The 20,000-nt window shown below is 41.8% G+C and overlaps 1 protein-coding gene across 2 annotated transcripts; it reads left to right on the top strand.

Moving 5' to 3' along the window:
* The first annotated feature begins 2,708 nt into the window (after window positions 1-2,708).
* Window positions 2,709-19,882, top strand: TNFRSF8 (TNF receptor superfamily member 8). Of its 2 annotated transcripts, none has more exons than XM_032131860.1 (11): window positions 2,709-3,368; window positions 8,781-8,871; window positions 10,912-11,037; window positions 11,707-11,862; window positions 11,965-12,058; window positions 12,495-12,778; window positions 12,981-13,091; window positions 13,636-13,683; window positions 14,805-14,830; window positions 16,275-16,482; window positions 17,494-17,625. In XM_032131860.1, the coding sequence occupies exons 1-11, from the start codon at window positions 3,297-3,299 to the stop codon at window positions 17,541-17,543; spliced, it is 1,266 nt and encodes a 421-aa protein (XP_031987751.1). In that variant the 5' UTR covers window positions 2,709-3,296; the 3' UTR covers window positions 17,544-17,625. The 2 variants fall into 2 exon arrangements, with proteins under 2 accessions (XP_031987751.1, XP_031987750.1); XM_032131859.1 differs by lacking the exon at window positions 17,494-17,625 and adding an exon at window positions 17,640-19,882 and having other exon boundaries at window positions 2,715-3,368.
* Window positions 19,883-20,000: the final 118 nt, after the last annotated feature.

Raw genomic sequence — 20,000 nt, 5'->3', positions numbered from 1 at the left:
AATTTATTTTGTCTTTCTGTCTAATAGAGTGGGTAAAATGGTAGCTATGAATACAATAATAGGCTACAGAGCTACAAATATATATGTAAAGAATATAGAGAATGTATAAAGGCAAAAATCAATTTGGCATTACTCTGAATAGTAACACTAACAGGCACTGAAATACAGATTTTAGACAAGGTATTTAAACGTATCCTTTAAAATTTCATGGTCTCTTTTATCTGTCTGACAGAAGTTTAGAGGTTACACTTCTCATGAAAAAGCCATGGTAAAAGTACAACCTGAGACTAAAATCAATTACTTCAAAATTAGAAAATATCATGAGTATGTTTGCTTGAGCACATGTGTACCAATGCTCCTTCTGTAGTATTCAGTTTCTGCTTCCTTTGCTAGGCCCTTACTGTTAGAGCACAGTGAATAGACACTGCTGAAGGGATGTTTTGGGCACGTGGTGGAGACTTTCCCTCGTGGCTTAGTTGGGTCTCTGGATTCTCTTGCTCCCGGCATTTGAACAAGCCCTGACTTACAGGACATTCTCTGAATTAGTTAAAATAGAAAATGTGAAGAAGGCTTGTCTGAGGGCATTGCTACGTTTAACACCTAAAGCAAAAAGTGATCCAGACGTCAGATATGTGTAATCAAATAAACATTATAAATAATAACAGCATGCTCACAGGGGCCTCCCCTTTTTTTTTCTGACAGACATTGTCCTTCGATGGAAGATCAGAGAATCAGTGGTTGGTTGTTTGCTTCTATTTGTTCTGTGGGGTTTTTTTTCATATTAACATAGGGGATTATTTTCTAGGAAATAGAGCCACCACATAGAGTACAGTAGCGTGGGTTTGTTATAAAATGGAGGTGCTTCTTCCAGTTACTGATAGGGCTTCTTTTGGAAAACCCCTTTTGTTGTATTTGAAATCAAAACACACAAAGTCTGAAATAATGCATTCACTTGGGAATGCATACAGGCTGTGATACTCCTGTGTAACAACCTCTCCACCCTCTTTATTGATGTTGCTTTTATTACACACTTGTAATAACACTTTGTCATGTAACAGCCTTTCTGAAAAGCCAGCAGCAACAATAAGCACTTTCCACTTCCTATCCTTTTAAACATCTAGTTCAATCAAGAAAGAACTTAAGAAGTTCCAGGAAGAATGGCAGCTGGGAACCCTGGTTTCACTTTGGATGTATGAGTGGATTTTTTCTTCTGAGGAGCACCCTGGAGCCTTTCTCTCAGTGAGTCCACGAGCAACGTGTCCCTTTATCCAAGTCGTCTTGTAAAACTGTAAAAACTTAATGAAGTTTTTACAGTTTTACAATCAAGAAAGTTCTTAAGAAGTTCCAGGAAGAATGGCAGCTGGGAACCCTGGTTTCACTTTGGATGTATGAGTGGATTTTTTCTTCTGAGGAGCACCCTGGAGCCTTTCTCTCAGTGAGTCCACGAGCAACGTGTCCCTTTATCCAAGTCGTCTTGTAAAACTGTAAAAACTTAATGACATTGCCTTCTCAGACAAATTTGATTGAAGTTATCCAACAGCTTAAAAAATTACCAATACCATTCATTAAAAAGGAACTAATATACGTATATATAAAAAATGCTCAGTACGCTCGTTTCAGTCTTACTTTCTCTGGAAAATGGGCCAGAAAACTCTCCCTGGTGCCAGTTCTGGGAAAGTCTTTCACACACAGATTTTTGTACTCACATAAGTAATGTTTGCATCAGATACTTTGACTTCAGCAGTGTAACTCAAACCTTCCAGGCTCTCTCTGATGTTGGTGCCTGTCCTTTTGCTAGAAAAGCTTGGATAGGACCTGATCAGAGAAAAAAAAACACAGAGGGGAGGGAAAAAAGACAAACAGAGCTCATCAATTGCCCTGACTACTATGCCATTTGAAACTGCGTTAATTAATTGGGAGGATTGCCTAATGGCATATTATTACAGAAGATTAAGGTGTTTTCTAGCCTATTATTTAGTTAGGAAAATCAAGAATGTAATAATCTGACATTGAAATACTCAGTTGTCTCTAGACCCATAAGGCATACCTACCCCGAGAGCTTCTACAGCTGAGAGAGCTTAGAATCTGAGCAGCACCCTAGCAGAGCGAAGAGAGATTTGCTGTGTGTCACATACACCATGTGCAGTGTGCTGAAAATGCCTGGGGCTTATACGATGGCATTCTGGAGAAAGAAACTGAGGTAGCTAAAATGTTGCAGCTGTGAGTTGAAGATATTTACACAGGGTCCCTGTGGAATGCTCATCTTTGGTGGTTGTGATGGCACTGAGGTGGCTGTGGATCTTTAGTAAAATAATCATTTATCCGACTTTCAATATTTTTTCATTTCTTTTGTTATTGTTGATAAGGGTGAGAAGCAAAGAAAACACAACCCAAAGGTGTGAGAATTCAAATTGTCATTATTTTCCTGTATACCTCAGAGGGTTTTCAAGGCACTTTGCCCTTTTTGAAGTGGCTAACCTTCACTTTTGACAAACTTCTAGGGCAGATAAGGAAGCTTCACGACACCTTCAACCAACTGAAGTATTTCCAGGCATCAGAACAAAAACCATCCTGAGTAACCAGTGAAAGTAGTGAAATTATGCGTAGCAGTCCTAAGGATGATTATCATCAACAGGAATTAGTTTGTCTTGGGACTGGAGGAAAGGGAAGGTTTCTCAAGGGGAAGGTCTGTAGTATGTTGGTGTTTTAAGTGGCAATGTGTAAAGCTTCAATCTTAGTGGAGTCACCCTGGTTGATTCTGAGTCTTCACCCACTCATCCAAACAGTAGTAAAATGACTGTACTGAAAGAATTAGTGTTTCTTACTGGGAACTTTCTTGAGGCTTGGTTGAAACTCTTGAAAAAGTGACGGCTGGACGGGGCAGGGCTTGGATGTGTGCCTGGCCAAGGCATTGGCGTGGTGAAGTGCTCTCTGAGGGCAGCTCAGATGACTCAGGAGCCTGTGCATAGCCAGCCGTGTGCCTTGGGTGACAACCTTGATTCTCACAACTGACTCGCACTGGGACTAGACATTGAAGCAGTTTTGTTTTGTTCTATTTTTACTTTTCTCTTTTGGGGCAGCCCCCCTCCCCCTTCCTTCCAAATTGTTTTCTCAACTCAGTTGAGTCTCAAAGCCTGTCTCCTGCTTGTCTTGAGCAGCTGGAATGGGTGTGGACTGAATGAACAGGCAAGGAGCATGACTTGGTGGGACCCTGGAAGAATCTCAGCTACCAGAAGGAACAAACTGTCTGTCTCACCTGTGACGCTGGGAGCCAGGGACATTTAACACCACCTCAGATGGCTGCCTGTAGCCTGCCTCTGGGACTGTGGCTCCTGCTGTTTCTCCAGGACATCCAAACAGCCCCACAGGTAAGACAGGGGGACACCAGGATCCTGCAGCTCCTCAGGATGCAGGAGCTTCGTGAGGTCTAGGGGCACCTGGGGCTGCAGGGCCATCCTGCCCTGCAGCTGGCTGTTGGGGTGGGTGTCTACAGAAGCAGGGTTTGTGCAACACAGGGGGATAAAGGTGGTGAGCAGAGCTCTCAGGAGATAAAGGTATATAGCCAGGAGAGTTTGCCCTCTCTGAGATCTTTAAAGGCAGGAGCATGGGATATGAGCTATGATCTGCATCTTGTTGGCACTGCTAGAGCTGCTGCAGCTCCAGGCACACCACAGCTGGGGAGTGAGGAAAGGTTTGATAGGGGTGGGGGGCTTTTGTTTTTGTCTGCATGCTCGGTGACAGGCACATTCCTTGCAGAGCTTGGTTCAGAGGGCTGCTGCCCACTCTTCTGATGCAAGTCAGGAGGCACAAATTGAAAGGTGTAGAGGCTAAACAATAACAGACCTTCCTCTTTACACCCCCCACCCTACTGACACTGACTTCCTCATGAATCCACTATTATTTCTGAATCAAAAATCACTTTAAGTAGACGCAGCCCACTAGCTGCACTCAGCTGATTCTGTAGATGCACACCAGCTCCCCATTCCAATTGTACCAGCTCTTGTGGGTTTGCTTCCACCCCCATACTGCCACTTACCCCCTCCTCCTGTGGATCACATGGCAGTGAGCCCTCAGTACCTGGCATAAATCCAGGTGATTTCCCTGACTGACACTTGGAAGTACACATTAAAAAAAAAAAAAGGTCAGGCACAGAGACCCTGCACAGGTAAAGTCAAGTAGGTGAGTAATTGCATGGAGTGTTGGATCGGAAATGAGCCCTTACAGTGGAAATACAAGCATATATTAGCCTAAGACACCTGTCTATACACTGTAACTGAAAAATCCAGCACATCACTTGGGCTGCTGGATTGTTTTAAAAGACATTGACTACAGTTAGATCTTTGAAAATAACCAAGTCCTGTACCCTCTTCATAGACATTTGAAAAAGATATTCTTGGTTCTTTTGGAAAGAGTAGGAGTTTGCTCTTGTGTCTTTAGTCGTAAATTCCCCTCCCACATTGCAAGTTTGCTTTACTTTCCCCAGGCTATCTGTCCTGCCACTGCCTCCTTCCTGAAATACAGAGGCATAAGTATTCTATGGGTTTGAAGCCTGTAATCCTTGCTCACCAGAGGAATATTTGGGAGGGCATTCAGATAAGTTTGTCCAGTGTGCTGAATGCAGACTGCTTTAAGAGGAAAGCCAGCAGAAAATAAAGGATGATATTTTTTCTCTTTGACATCACTTTTGGTGGTTTGTTCACAAAATGAAAGGGACAGAGAGAAAATTTGGTTTTCTGATACTCATTGTCAATATTCAGACTCACCATAAAATTATCAGTTACCTGGAATAAATACACAGACCTCGTGGGGATAAGCAGCTGGCTTTGCACTGTCCTTCTGCATTGCCTCTCTTACAGCAATACTTGCTCTTACTGCTAGTGGAGTACAAGTGATACTGTCTAATGTGAGCAAGTCACTGCTTACTGGTCATATTTTTAAACCATGTTCCATCTTACCTTAGTTCACAGTTTGGGTTTTGTTTCTTTTTATATTCAGAGAACTCTCACTTGTTGGTAATGTCTTTACTATCAAGCAAATGAAGCTTGACTATTGAAGCTGTAGATTATCAGCTTTTTCTATACTGTCAGAATTTGGATAGAAGTTTGACAGACAGTTAACTGTTTTGCTGCAGTATTAGTCAGTTCTAGAATAGCCACTGCTGGTAGATTTTTTTTTTTACGGTAATATGCTTTCTTCCTGACTTACAGCTCATTTGTAGCAAGCTGATTTCTTACTCTGCCTCACAATCACTTTTTCTCTATGAGTTCAAAAGACCATAAATAAATGAGTCAAACCTTGTCCTGACTGAATTGCAGAGTAGCCCACTGAATTCAGCACCACCTTTACAAATGCAATTAAATTGGAATAGCAAACATTTTTGTAGAAATAAGGAAAGTGAGAAGAGCTATAAAAAGCCTGTTTTTAAAACAAATTCTCTCAAGTAAGCGTTGAAAAACCCAAATACTTCTGACCTACATGTTGGCTTTATTTAATTGATTCTTGATCTGCAATGCATTTAGAAAAGAAAAAAATAGTTGACCTTCTGGGTCACTGAGAGCTCTAAACCACTGCATCCCTGTGCATCCTGTCACAGAGCAGTCCAAGCAGGACAGGGATTGTGGTCTTTCCTTTCACAAGATGTATTGCAGCTCCTGCTAAATCCAAAACCTTTATTTGAAGAGAGAGACAGAGAGAAGGATAAAGGCCTACTGTCCACCACAGCCAGACGTCTTACTCCAATGTCTGTGATCTCCCTTGTATATTAAAGGGGTTTTTTACAATATACGTTAACAAACAGAAGTCTAAGTTCTAATGACAGTAGCAGATGTTATTGGGATAAAACTGGTATTTCTTCATTGACCCCTTAGAGAATGATGGGAACCAACCTTCCTGCCGAGTTAAAAGCAGAACTTTGCATCATTGTGTTGCTGTTACAAGTCACAGTAGGAGTCAGACAGCTTTAGGATTTAGAGGGAAAAAGATGACAAGAATGGGGTATGGTGACTGATGCTGAGTATTGACATGAACGTTATTTATCACTGAAAGGATCTATACTAATTTTTATACTCATGAAACAGCTCTACTGAACAGATGGTGACTTACAGATATTTTGCAGATACTTACAGATAGAAGTGGTGGGGCCTTCAAGAAGGTGGTTTTTACTCATAGACATCCTGCCATGATTTGTTAAAATGAATTCCTTTCACAGAAGAGCACCTTGGGTTTGGCTCAGTAACAGTACTGGTGGCTACAAAGCTGTGCTTGTAGTTGGACACGTGACAGCAGCATTTGTTGAGGAGTCATGAATGATATGTGTAATGTAGGTGGCTGTATGCAGAGCTGCCCTCCCGTGGAAAGGGGAAAAATAAGGTTGAGTACTCCCTCATATGTGTATCTGCATAATTTGTTTAGTATGTAGGCCTAGTTCATGCAGTGATTTATCACTGCACTACCATCAAGTCAAATTCATAATCAGAATGTGCACTACTGTAACCAGGAGCAGAATCTAATACTAAACTCCTGATGTTCATGTTCTTGGCAAGGTAATTTTTTAAAAAGCTGTTATCTCACATTTTTACACAGACACTATTCCTTGATTTAAACCCCAAAACATACAATTAAATAAGCTGTAAGCTTATGTGCTGCATAAGTAATTCAATAATTCAAGGGTTCATGTCGGCGATTGAATGATGTACCCAGACCGGCAGGGAATCTGAATAGTTTATTCAAAGGAATGAGCTGGTGTTATACATTTTTGCAAGGCACAGTATTTCCTTATATGACGTGACCTATTCTGTGTTGCCACATCAGCAGCACACTTCCTTCTATGGGATGATCACTCTCTGTTACCTGTCCATCAGCTCCTGGCAGGCTCCTCTCCATAAGGGTCTGCCGTGTGACACCTCCTCCCCCCAGGGTCCAGTGGAGACAAGCTTCTGTGTGCCGCCATGTGCTCCTTTGTGCTGCCATGTGCCTCTGCAGGCAGGTCTTACAGCTCACAATCCAATTCTACCTTATAATTCCCCATAGGTTCACACCCTTGTTTAAAATTCAGCTTCATTTGCAGCCAGAGTTGGTTGCCCAGGAGAACCAGGAAGAGAATATCAGGTATTTGTGGTGATTTCCCACAGCTCTTGCAGAGAAACTAATCCAGGCTGACTTAGCTATAGCCAGGATGCTATTGTTTCTTAAATTTTTTTTATAAAACCAGTTCACTGAGTAACTCACAACTGACCTTTTGTGTGGTGACTGGTCATTTCCTGTTGTTCTGTTTAGGCTTGGAGTGTCTGCCTGGCCAGGGTACCCCTGCACACAGGCGTGAGGAGATACCACTTCCTTTTCCTCCAGTCTAGGGCTTCCTCCTCAGAACAGGAGAACAGCGGGTGCACCTTTGTAAATGTGGTTTGAGTCAGGCTGAGCAGGCAGAAACACCTGCTCTTGCCCCTACAGTCAGCTACAAAATGTGCTTGTTGGGAAGCCCAGGGATTATAGTGCAGAGATGTGTCAGAGTTCTCAGTTCTGTTACTGGACCTTGATGAAATGTAATGGCTTCAATGTGTTTCTATTTCTTGTTCTTCTGTTAATTTCTTCCTTGACTGAAAGTTCCTGTTTTCTGATGGAAGTTAAATAATTTCTGTGTTTTGTGTATATTAAACAGGAGAACAGGCCATGAAAAGAGTTAGGTAGTGAGATTCTGCACAGTGCACAAAGGCAGCAGGCAACAGCAAGTATTATTTCAAAGACCAGTGGGAAATTCATTGGCAGAAAGTGAGATGTAGAGTTTCTGAAATATTTAATTGCTCTACCAGTATCCTGTGGGAAAATCTCTGGGGAATCTACTTATCGATTCTTTACCAGAAAAAAATCACTGTTCATGCCTTCTACTAAATACTGAAAATGAAATTCAGATAACATTTTTAGGGGATTCTTAAGGGAGATGCCAAATTCAAAAATCAGATTTTCTCATCAGAACACTTGTAGCACTGTAATTTCCCAGAGCATGTAGTGGTCCAGCCATACAAAAACAAAGTCTTATTATGTGCTTCTTGTTACAAGTTGTAGCTGGGTCTCATTTTCTTAGCTAATATCAGAACTATTTTATGGTGGTGTTTTTTAACTAAACAAATATTGGTTATGTAGTGATGAAAGGTTATTTCTGGAAATCTTCACTCACAACAGAAGTGGGATCAATTATTTGAATAAGGGCTTCATCGTGTGAGTATTTGCAGCATTCTTTTCAAGGCAAAATCCTCTTGTAGGATTTGTCCCTAAATTACAAGTAAAATAATTTATTGGCTTATAATAGACACTAAGTTTGCTAAATTCAAACATTATGACTGCATAAATAACAGAAAACTTGTATACTGCAAACAGGAATGACCTCTGTGGATTACACCAAATCTATGTAGATTTAGATGATGCAGAGTATGGTATCACCTCTTACTCCAGTGCACACAGAGCTGGAAATCTGTTACAGATGTAAGGGATTTTGTTCCTTTCCTTTAAAAATCCTTTGGATTTAATCCTTTAATCCAAAATTAACATGAAACAATTTTAGGACAGTGATTTTTATGCTTTTTAAAAATTTGCTAACTGCTGCAATGTTTCTAAAGGAAATGCAGTCAATAATTTAGTTGCTTTGGGGATATTTGAATTTTCAAAAAACTGTGGGCTTTTCCTTACCATCTGCAACTGCCATTGCTTGAGACAGGCATTGGGACCTGCTCTAGAACAGAATTAGTTGTTTTCTAATTGTATCTTTTGTATCTTTCAATTTCTAGACATCATTAACCCCACCTCATCCCTGTGGTACACTTGAGAATTGGTTCTATGATGAAATTTCACAAAGCTGCTGTTACCGGTGTCCCTCAGGTATGTTTATAATTCAGTCAAATTTACATGGAGCCCTTCTGTCCTGGGGTGATGTTACGAAGCCGCTTTATCCCTTACCCGTCCGCTGAATGCCCAAGGTGGGCTCGGGGGCGAGGCCGGAGCCGCGGGGCCCGACGGCTCGGGGGCTCCGGGGTCTCGGCAGGGCCTGGGAGGGGGTGCGCCGGGAGCGCTGTGCTGCTTTTTGGGTTTCTTTTGTGTTCCGGCTAGCAGGAAAAAGGTTCTGTTGGTTTTTTTCTTGTTCTTTTTCCCTTTCCTTCCCCTTGCCTCACTGCCTTCCTTCCCTCCCTCCTCGCCGGTCCGGGCAGCCTGCGGGGGGCAGCCCCGGCTGGTCCCAGCCCGTGTGTCTGTTCCCCCTCCGGGAATTTGTTGTATTTTGAGTTGGTTCCCCCCCCCGTTCTACTCTGTTTTGTTTGGTGTTAATAAACAGTTTGGTTTTTCCCACTTTCACTTTCTGTGAGCCACTTGTCTTACTGGTGGAGGAAAAGGGGAGGGCCTTTTCCCTTCGGAGGAGACACTCATTCCGGAGTGTTTCCTCCTGAAGTTTTGTCTCCAAAACCGAGACACCTTTTCATAGAGACAGTAGGAACCCTGTGTATCTGCAGACTTTTATTTTGTCCCTGAAGGAAAGGGCAATTTCATGAATCACTGTCTAATGTGGCTTCAGATGTGAATGTCTTCTCTGTCCTGCTCCTGTGTAGTCTACACGCAAGCCAGATAGCGTGATAGGATTTATATGGGGTTTTATCACTTCACTTGACACTGAAGCAGCCAGGTCAAAGAATTCATTTCAAACTTGCCTCTGGGTATGAATTAGCACAGTGAAATTAGGCTAAATGAGTCTCTTCTCAGAGATAAAAAATATAAAATGAAGATACAGAAAATCTGACGTTATTCTCATAGTCACAACAGTTTAGAAAGTGTCTCACATGAGGGAGGGAACAGGCCCTTGTCCGAAGAGACTAGAAGCTGGGTGTGACTCAGAGGCACATGAGGTCAGCACCAGGAAATACCTTGATGAGACAAGAGTTCTGGAAATGTCTGAAGCTGCCCCTATTGGCCAAAAACCCCTCAGTGGGTGGGCGTTTTGTGGTACTTCACCACCATCTGTATCTTCTTACAGAAATCTCTTTCATTTTTCTTAAAGGAAATTTCTGACCTGTATTTGTGTTCTGATGATACAGAGGGCTTTAGTGTTTGATTGCCAGCATTTGCATCCAGTTCCATCGGGGTTCCCACTGGGACATCCTGTACTGCTGGCCACACCACTAGAGTCCTTCAGAAGTTGTATATGTAAACCAGAGCAAGGGATGGAGAAAATGGTCCCATAAAAGAAAAAGTGGGTGGGGATGTGACTCTGACAGTCCCAAGAAAAGCTCTTTTCTTCTTCAAAACCATACTTTGCCAAAGCTCCCATCATGAGGGATGTCATAGTGAGGTTGGGTGAGAAGCAGAGATCTGATTTACACCAGGCTGCAACGAGCCACCAGTATCCATCAGTTCACCTTTGCTGATTCTTTATCACTGCATCCTCATGTCAGTGCTGAACTCCTCCACAATAAAAGTTATGAGAATCCTTTTTCATCTTAATCATCCACCACTCCTTCAAGCAATAACCTGTTCATATCTGCTACTAACTCAGCTGCTGACTGTGGAGAAAGACGAGCTTTTCTAAAAGTCCTTTTAATCAAAGGAAGGAAAGAAGGAAACATGAAACCCACTTCCCTGGGAACTTAGTAATGGCAGGACAACGGCCCTCATGGAGACTTGGTTGTCTTTTCTGTCAGCAAATGATTTTCCATCTGCCCATTCCAAAGCAGTCCCTTCCAGCTGGGATTATGTCCTGGCCCTGTACCTTAACACTTGAATGGGAAAGGCAAAAATGTCCTAGAGAAACCAAATGACTAAGAGAAGACTGTGGTAATGTGTCTAACAGGTAAACAAGCAGACAAGAACATTTCAGGATGGTTTTCTGCCCATTCTGGATAGGTATCTTGCATATTTTGCTCTTTTTTTCTCCAGGCTATGTTAAAAAGAAAGCATGTCCTCGGGATCCAGGCGAAGACTGCATGACATGTGGACCTGATCAATATGTGAACAATGCATTCCAAAAGCCAAGATGCGATGCCTGTGTGTCATGCTCAAAAGGTTTGCTTTTCCCCACACATGCCTCACAGTTATATTCTCTGCCTTCATATTTTATTTACACTTAATAAAATTTGTATTTTATTCATTTAGGATTTCCACAGCAAAATTATCCGTCCTTGGTTACTGAGTTAGACAGCAGAATGTTACCTTGCACATAATCTATGTTACTTCCTGTGTGACCTGGGAGTACCTAAAAATTCGCTCCTCCAATGCTATCCCAGCCTGGTTTCTGCTTTCTGTCTTATATTACAAGCCATTATCTACAGGCTTCTCTAATTATTCATGACTTAAATTACCATCATATGGCTTTAAATTGAAAGAGGGCAGATTTAGATTAGATACTAGGAAGAAGTACCTCCCCTGTGAGGGTGGTGAGGCCCTGACACAGCTTGCTCAGAGAAGCTGTGGCTGCCCCATCCCTGGAAGTGTTCAAGGCCAGGCTGGACAGGGCTTGGAACACCCTGGGATAGTGGAAAGTGTCTCTGCCCATGGCAGGGGGTGGAATGAGATGAGTGTTAAGCTCATCTTCAACCCAAACCAGTCAGTGATCATGGACAGCACATTTTTCTGCTTCCTGAGCCTTAAAACTGGTGTTGCTCAGCTTTGGCCCTGCCTTACATTTCCCTTGCAAGGTGATCCTTTGTCACTGCATCTGTTTCTTGCCCACAGAACCTGACCTTGTGGAGAAGCAGCCCTGCTCCTTCAATTCCAGTCGTGTGTGCGAGTGCCGGCCAGGCCTGTTCTGCCGAACGAACGTTACGAACACCTGCACACGGTGCCAGCACCACTCTGCTTGCAAGCCTGGGTTTGGAGTCAAAATCAGGGGTAGGACTTCCTACCTGTCCAGCTTACCTTTCCTGGTCCTGGCCGTAGGCCTGGACCTGATGCATTTTACTTGGTCAGTCCTCAGTCATTATTTTTATTCAGGCACCTCAACAAATGATGTCACTTGTGAGGAGTGCCCTCCCGGGACCTTCTCTGATCAGAACTCCAGCACTGACATCTGCAAACCCCACACAAAGTAAGTCTGTGCTTCTTTAATGGGACTGACTAATTAATTGAAATTAATAAAGGATGAAATAGGATATGTCACTTCTGGCGCAAAGTATACAAATTCATCTTAGAAGCAAGGGAATCACTTTGGGCTCATATGCAGAGGTTAGAAGGCCTCTCTTTGTACCTGTTGCACAGGTCTGGACTGGAGGAACAAGGGAAGGAAGGAATCCTACTTGCCTCATTTTTAGTTAGTAAGTACAGTGGAATTGCACACCTGTGTGAGTAGCAGCTTTGCATCCAGGCCAAGAATTAATGCCACAGGGGTGAGAAGAAGGTTAATGTTTTTTACACTGAAAGCAATAATTGCAGGTGGTACAAAAATGACCAAGGGGATGTTTGTCACATGGAAAACACTTGTACCTTGTACCACAGCAGTGATACATGTTCTTTTTCATTCCCAGCTGTGCCAAGTTGAACAAAGTAATACTAAGGAAAGGAAATGCCACACATGATGAAGTTTGCCTGGACCAGTTGCCCACCTACCTCATGCCAAGCACTTTGTCCATGAGATTCAGCAATGAAACAAATAACTCTGACCTGAGGAGGTTTAAGGAGAACCTGGTGACCTCTGCTAGTGGTGACCTTTTAAGTGTCACAACAACTGAAAATCCCGATTCAACTCCGGAGGAGAAAGCTCAGGCTGGCATTTCTCCCACCTCAGCCAAGGGGGAGATGACAACAGGAGGTAACAAAGAACATTTATTCTCTCTAGCACTTTCTATTTGGAAGTATCTTTGGTAAACACAATTTTTATGTAGGAACTTCCTGCAAATCCCCTCTGACTTGTGAAATGATGTCTATGGTCCTATGTTCAAACACATAGATCTGTTCAGGGTTTCCCCTCTGCCTTTTCTCAGCCTGTCCTGTGCTCCCTCTCTGTGCTGTAGGTGTAGTGCTTTGGGCAGTGGTTCTCTCTGTGACAGTGCTTCTTGGAGGCATGCTGATATTTTGGAAATGGAAGGTTTGCAAGAAGCGGATCCTCGTCCTCAGAAGAAAGCGTGAGTTTTTCAAGCTGTAACACGTGATGTGCTGTTTGATCTGCCAGCATATGCCAAATGGGAACTCAAATATGGGGATATTTGTGGAGGTCATTGGGGAAGAGAATGTTCTCTACAGGCCAGATAAGAGTTGAAGGCAAGCTGCTCATGCAGGATGTTGGAGAACATGAAAGATGGAAGCAGCTGGGAATTTATGGAGGCAGGTGGGAAGGCAACCTACAAGTGAGGAAAGGGTAAACAGCTGCTTCTTCTCTCAGCACAGACACTAGTATTAAATTATACCTGAAGTGTTGTGTGAATAGGTTTCGGTTCTGGGAATAGGATTGGGCTTTGAGCATGAGAGGAAGGGTGATTTTTGCTGACACTGACTCCCCATAGCTTTGCCTAGAGTTAATGTGGGGTGTGCCTGCAAAACCACATTCCCTCTTTTATAGAAAGCAGGACGTGCACGTTGTAGGTTGGTTGTAGATGTGGCTGTGGTGAAGCTGTTGGAGCCTGCAGGCTTCATGGTGAGTTTGACTAAATGAAAGGTTTCTTTTATCAGCTCACCTGCATTCGGTCATCGTACACAAATATGCGCTCAAATCTCAAGGTGAGTGACTGATGGGCCAGCAGTGTCATCCTTATGTCTGAAGAATAAGTGGATAGCTTAACGTGAGATTTTATTTTATAGAATTTTAATTTAAAAAGTGGAAGTTTCTCATGTCACATGTATGTCTCTGCTGCCACCTGCACAGGCAGGGGACACGCTGGATGTGACCAGATGCCACCAGATGGCACTCTGTTCCCATGGTGGCTGAAGAGCTGGGTGATGTGTCGCTGCTGGAAAACATCCGATTGATTGTGGGACAGTCAAATATGGGAGACGTGTTCAGAAAAAGAGCCTGTCCAGATCCCATAAGTGCAAGCATTTTACCCATTTAGCTGATCCCCTCTCAGCAATTCCACTTCCACTGACGGATCTATTCTCTGTTGTGTCAGATTCTCCTAATCACCACACAGCAGAGCTTTTTATACTCATTTGTTCAGGAATACAGTTTAAAGTCTCTTTGCAGGTTAATTTTTTCAAAATGGATTTTTTTTCTCCCCTGCTTGCCTTACACAATAGAAACTGTTACTGTGTAGCATTACAGAGCTGATGCTCTGAAAATAAAGGTGATTGCAAATCAGGGTGAAATTAGACAGTAGGTCTGAGTCCACCTACCTTCATGATGCTACAGAATGTTGTACACTCCCTCCTTCTCACCTCTTCTTTCTCCAGTGTTCCCTGGGATCGTTAATGAAACTATGCATAAAATCCCACCCCTTAATAATCATCTGCCCGTATGATGAACTGACCTAACTTGTTAATCCAGTAGAAAATTATTAACATTTTTTCACTTTTTTTCTTTTTAATGAGCTTGTCTTGTGCTTACCTAGACAGTTTCATCTCTTCAATTTTTCATAAGATGAATACCAGTTGTGGTGTGGGGAGAGTGATGCAAAAGGCTTTGGGGACAGCAGGATCTCACAGTCTTGGCAGCAACCTGTTGCTTGTTCCCCTCAGGAGTGTCATTTTAGTGTGCCCTTAGTTTTAAGAAAACCATCGTGCATGTGGGGCGGGCAGTGGAGTGGTTTAGGAAGTACATTGCTATGTGATCTTTCAGAGCTTATATTAACATTCTTGTGATTGTGCAAGGTTTCTTCTGATAATATTTTTACTTTCCATTGCAGGTTCTGATCTAGTGAACAAATGTGCAGTAAGTGTGAACAATATTCCAAAACAGATCACTTTCCATACCAAAGTAAATAATGTTATTTTCAAACGTCCTGTCCAAAAAGTGCCAGCATTTTAGTTTGGACTTCCCTCTATAATATGTAATCATTTAGGTGGGATGAGATGTATCAGGACTTGATACTTTCATGTCTTGGGCTGAGTTTAATGTGGTGTTAAATAATGTGATGCTGCCAATCTTGCATGTGAGGAGATTTGGTTTGGTGTTAAGCCATTCATGGTGCATTCCATGAGACAAGATCTGAAATCAGAGGATGAACATGCCTTTTCTTCCTTCTGGGAGAACTTTGTGTGTCAGTCCCATTTCATCTTACTGCTCCAGTCACACAGACGGGATTTGTGCTTTTCTTCTGTCTCCCTCCACATCCCTTTCCCTCTGCAGGATTTGGTGTGACTGTGATATGGGTACACAGTGGGTTTGGTTTGTCATTCCTTCAGGACATGCTCCTGGTGTTACAGTGCAGTTTGCAGATGAACAGGACAAACATCAGTCAATATGGCAACAACAGAAAGCAGTTCCTCAGCTGCTGAAGTCATTACAGCTCCGTTTGATTTCCCCTCTGTCAGTGAAATTACAGCCGCTTTCAACCTCTGAGTCTTCTCAGTTTATTAGGCTTGTTATCTTTAAACTGCTAAACCACACTTTAGACTGTTCATTTCTTTTTGTTTTTAAATTTCGCTTTTAAATGTTGTGCATCTGCACACACACAAGATACTACTTTTTCCAGTCACTCTGGTTGCAATCGGTTGTCATAATTTCAGCGTGTCATTGCTAATTTCTGAATTGTGAGGAGCTTCAATTCTTGCTTCTATAGTGAGTCAGACATGAGCAAGGGTTTTAAGCTGCACATTTCAAAATCTTTGTTTTTTCTTTGCCAACCTTGTGGAAACAGAAGAACATCAGAACCACCAGAAAATTCTGATGCAGGACCTTTAGCCTCTTTTACATTTTGATTCCTCTTTTAAAGAGCTGTTTGTAATTATTTCTTCATGTATTAGGTAGTTTGAGCTTGTTTCTTCTACCTGATGCTCTGCTGAGGCAGACATTTTGAAGTTAAATCAGTTCAGCTTCTGGCTTGTTCTATTCTTCCATAGGAGCATGATAGGTCTTTGCAAAGTCTAAGAGGTAGCTAAAACATATTTTCTTCAGTGGAAATGAGGCACATTCCTGAAAATGTCATCAGAAATCTGTGAATTCAGCTTAGAAATATGGTCTTAAGTGATGCAGGAGCCTAGTTTGAAGTTCCTATACCTGTTAGGTACTTTGGAATGTTTCACTCCCTGTGACAGTGGTGCTGGGAAGTACATTCTGTTATCCTGACTGCCCCAGGAGGATTCTGTCGACCTATTGCAATGTCCAAAGTGTTTTTACACTCACCTCACTTCTGCTCTCCTGTTTGTGTTTGCAGAAGATCATACTGACCACTGAGAGTGGGCCAGAAGAGGAAGAGTTAATTGACAGAACCCTTCCTTTGGAAACCAACAATAACTTGGTATCCAGCACAGAAAAAGCACAGAGTCCTCATCGGAGCGTGACTGATGTGACACTGAGCAGTGGGAATGCCCCAGATTGCCCTGTGGATTCTCGAGTCAGAGACCACACAAATAACAGAATTGGTGAGTCTTGCTTTTTTTTCCTTTTTTCTTGTTCTTTTTTCAAATTTTCAAACATGGCACATACTGTCATTCCAAGATTACTAGTAAACTTCAAAGTGTCCAAATCTCCTAACAAAGATTGGGCTGAATCTCCAGACCTTTGACACACAAATACCTATTCATTTGAGGTAAAAAACTTTCTTTTTTTCATGTTTGTCTTAGTCACTATGAATTTGACAGAAAATTTCCTTCTTTCTCCTTTTCATTCTAGAAGATGTAAATTTTACAGAAAAAACTGGAATATGTCAGCTGGAAGATGATGCTGTACTACTGGATGAGAATTGTACTTTGCTATCATTTTCTTCTCTGGGTTCATAATAATGGCTTGAAATGTGTCTCCCATATGTTCCCATAAAGTTTGACCATGGCACAGGGTGGGAGATAAAGTCAGGCAAGGAGCTTACTCATGGGGGGAGAATTGTTACCTGAGACACCATCTGCATGAGACATTCTGGCAGTGCTTCCAAACCCAGTTATGAGGTTATTTGAAGGTGTTATTTTTTACATTACAAAAGCTGACCTTTCCTTACTAAATGCCCTTTCTGTTTTTACTGTGAGGGATGGATTTGGATGAATGTGATTATTTGATTTATCATATCCAAATATCTCCAAGCAATTGACCTATGGTGTCTCATGTGCAGCATCCTTCTGAATTAAGTGCAGTGGTACAAGCCATTGAAAAGGCCTTATTTATTTTTCTGTGAAGGAGTAAGACAACAAATCGGACCCAAGATTAATAAAAATTTGTAGTTTATTCTCAGCTAGAAAGAAACTAATTTCTTCGGGTCCTAAGACCCCAGAACTTCTGTACAGTGCTGATCCTTACCCAAAGGTTTCTTTTACATGGTGTTGTTTCTTGAAACAGCAGGAGCATAAACCTTGGATTCTTCATATCTAGATCCCAATTATTGTTTCTTCTAACAGATTCTTGTGAATATTTTCTGCCTTTTCTGTTTTGTCTTTCTCCTGTAGTCCCACCTCTAGCTCAGTGGGTTAATCCCATGGAAACTCAATCTACTTGATCTGAAATGCCAGAGTCCATGTTACATGAAAAAGAGCCATCTCTGGGACAGCAGTGACTGTTCACCATGCTCAGCACTACTTTTTTCCTTCCTCAGAAAAACTCTACATCATGAAGGCTGACACTGTTATCGTGGGGTCCGTTTCAGAAGTGCCCAGTGGCAAGAACTGTGCTGTTAGAGGATGTGAAAGTAACCTTGATGCCCAGGAAAGCATGGAAGAGGAACTGGAAATGCACTACCCAGAGCAGGAAACAGAGTCCTTTCCAGGGAATGATGTAATGGTTCCTGTGGAAGAGGAGGGAAAGGAATTTCACCACCCTACCACTGCCACTGAGAAGTGACAACCCACAGAGATAGTGTGGGAAGATACAGAATCATCCAGTGTGACACTAAGGCTGAATTTATGACAAGGGAAGTAAACACACTGTGCCTTAGATTATTGGGAAACTCCTGGAAAACACTGAAACACATTCAAACAAGGAGAGATAGAACCTATTCCATCTAACAAATGAGACGATCATCCAAACCGTTGTCCTTCATAGCTCACATCAGATATTTCTCTTTCCCTGTCTCCCAGTATCATACTGAAAACAAATTTGAATCAAAGCTGCCTAATTTAGAGGACATCTAGATGTCAGCTGAAGTTTCACAGCTTGCTTTCTCAGTGTGAAGGAATGGACTGAAATCTATGTGTAGTTACTTCTATTAGCTGTGAAAATTCTGGCCAGGATTCTGAGTCAAGCTTGAGACTCAGCCATGTTTCTTATGTTGTTTCTATTCCAATACTTCCAATTTTGTCATATATTTTGCAGCATGTGGTATTTTCTCAAGGCCTCACTTTTGATTGAAAATGGTAATAATTTTAGTTTTCCCTAGCATAAACATAACTCTCAAGTTTGTGGACTTCATGTTTCTTGAGGAATTAGGGTCAAATGGTGCCACACAGGCTCTGAAAACAGAAGGCCATAAAACAAATTGAAATCCATTGTACTTTAGGCCATTCTTTCTATTGGTTTTGAAGTCCAATTCATTTTTTTTTGACTATGTCAAATCATCAGTAAGTGTACAAAACAGCCTCTTCTGATGGAAGCCGAACTAGCTGAACATTTGGCTATTGGATGAGCTATGGGTTTAGCCCAATGTGGAGCCTGTAAAAAGAGAAACGAAGAAAAGAAACTATTTTTCTACTGAAAAAGAGGCACAGCAGTTACTTCCTATAACATTGTTAATGTCTACTTGTTTTAGAATTGTTCATAATCATCAGAGTGACACTGATTTGCATATCCTGTTTGGTGGCCAACTGGCATGTGTTATGCTGTTTTTAAATCTTTCATGCTGCTTGTTCAATAACTGTAAATGTAATAGTGCTGACTATACTTTTGCACAGGACAGTGGAAAATAAGCAATATGACAAAGCGTGTCTTAATAATCAAAAAAAGGAACCACAAAACCCATTGCTTGCCTTGTAGTTTTGTCCTGCTCAGAGCGCATAACAGTGCTGCAGCTGCAGCGACTTCTGTCTTAGAGCATACAAAAGGAACACGAGGACATAAAAACACCTTCTTGGGCCAGACTGGAGTTTGAGCCAAACATTTCATCTCTGACAGTCGCAGTAAGGGATTAGTTAGGAAGACCATATCTGCTGTTTGCATTCATCATAGTTCTGCAGTGGCAGCTGGCATTGGATTAAGGATTTCAAAGAGTTTGACTCAGCCTTTATTATTCTCTCATATCACCATTAGTTTTTCTTCTCTCTTTTGAATTTCCAAGAAGAATCTGCCTCCATAAGCATCTGTGGCAACAGGTTACAGATATTGTGTACTGTGTAAAGGACTTCTAGCACTTTTAAACTGGCCTCTTTATTTCAGTGAATGTCACCAGTTCTTGTCTTACAGAAGTCAGTGAGCTGCTTTTTTTTTTTTTTGCAACTTTTGCACAAAGTTGCTTTTGTGATTCCTGATTGTATCTCAGCTTTGATTGAACTAAGCCTCCAAGACAAGTTCCCATCTTTTCATACTACTCATGTACATTTGATGCTCCACTGCCTTGGTCACTTTAGTTGACCTTTCCTATATCGACTTTAACTTCACTACATACTTCATTTTAGAGAACACCAATTTGTGAATCCACAAACTGAATAACCACATTTACCTGGCTGTGATTGTTCAGGGCTGTTCTGCAACGACTAATTGTGCATTTCCATTCTGTATATTAATTAATCTTTTTTACTGGAACAGCTTTCTAAAAGAACCATAGGCGTTGCAACCTGGTGGATGTGTCATAGTTGGTTGGTTTAATAATGCTGGTAATGTCTGAATTAAAAATTACATGGATTTTAAGCCATGGTCATGCTTTTCCTGTTTGATATGTGAATGTTTCATTGTTGATAATTTCAGTACCTGTATCAGTCTCAGAAGAAATATTTTTGCAAGAAAGCCATTTGAAGCTTATGGAGCT

The sequence above is a fragment of the Corvus moneduloides genome, chromosome 22, assembly GCF_009650955.1.
Source record: "Corvus moneduloides isolate bCorMon1 chromosome 22, bCorMon1.pri, whole genome shotgun sequence".
NCBI lineage: Eukaryota > Metazoa > Chordata > Aves > Passeriformes > Corvidae > Corvus > Corvus moneduloides.
The sequence above is the reverse complement of the archived record's forward strand: the minus strand, read 5'-3'. Positions and strand labels throughout refer to the sequence as shown.

What these genes read in the sequence shown, in the direction of transcription:
- TNFRSF8 (XM_032131859.1), top strand. Translation starts at nt 3,297, where the DNA reads ATGGCTGCCTGTAGCCTGCCTCTGGGACTGTGGCTCCTGCTGTTTCTC. An exon ending in GGGGGAGATGACAACAGGAG is followed by an intron (nt 12,779 to 12,980) that starts GTAACAAAGAAC and finishes TCTGTGCTGTAG; the next exon opens with GTGTAGTGCTTTGGGCAGTG. An exon ending in ATATGCGCTCAAATCTCAAG is followed by an intron (nt 13,684 to 14,804) that starts GTGAGTGACTGA and finishes TTTCCATTGCAG; the next exon opens with GTTCTGATCTAGTGAACAAA.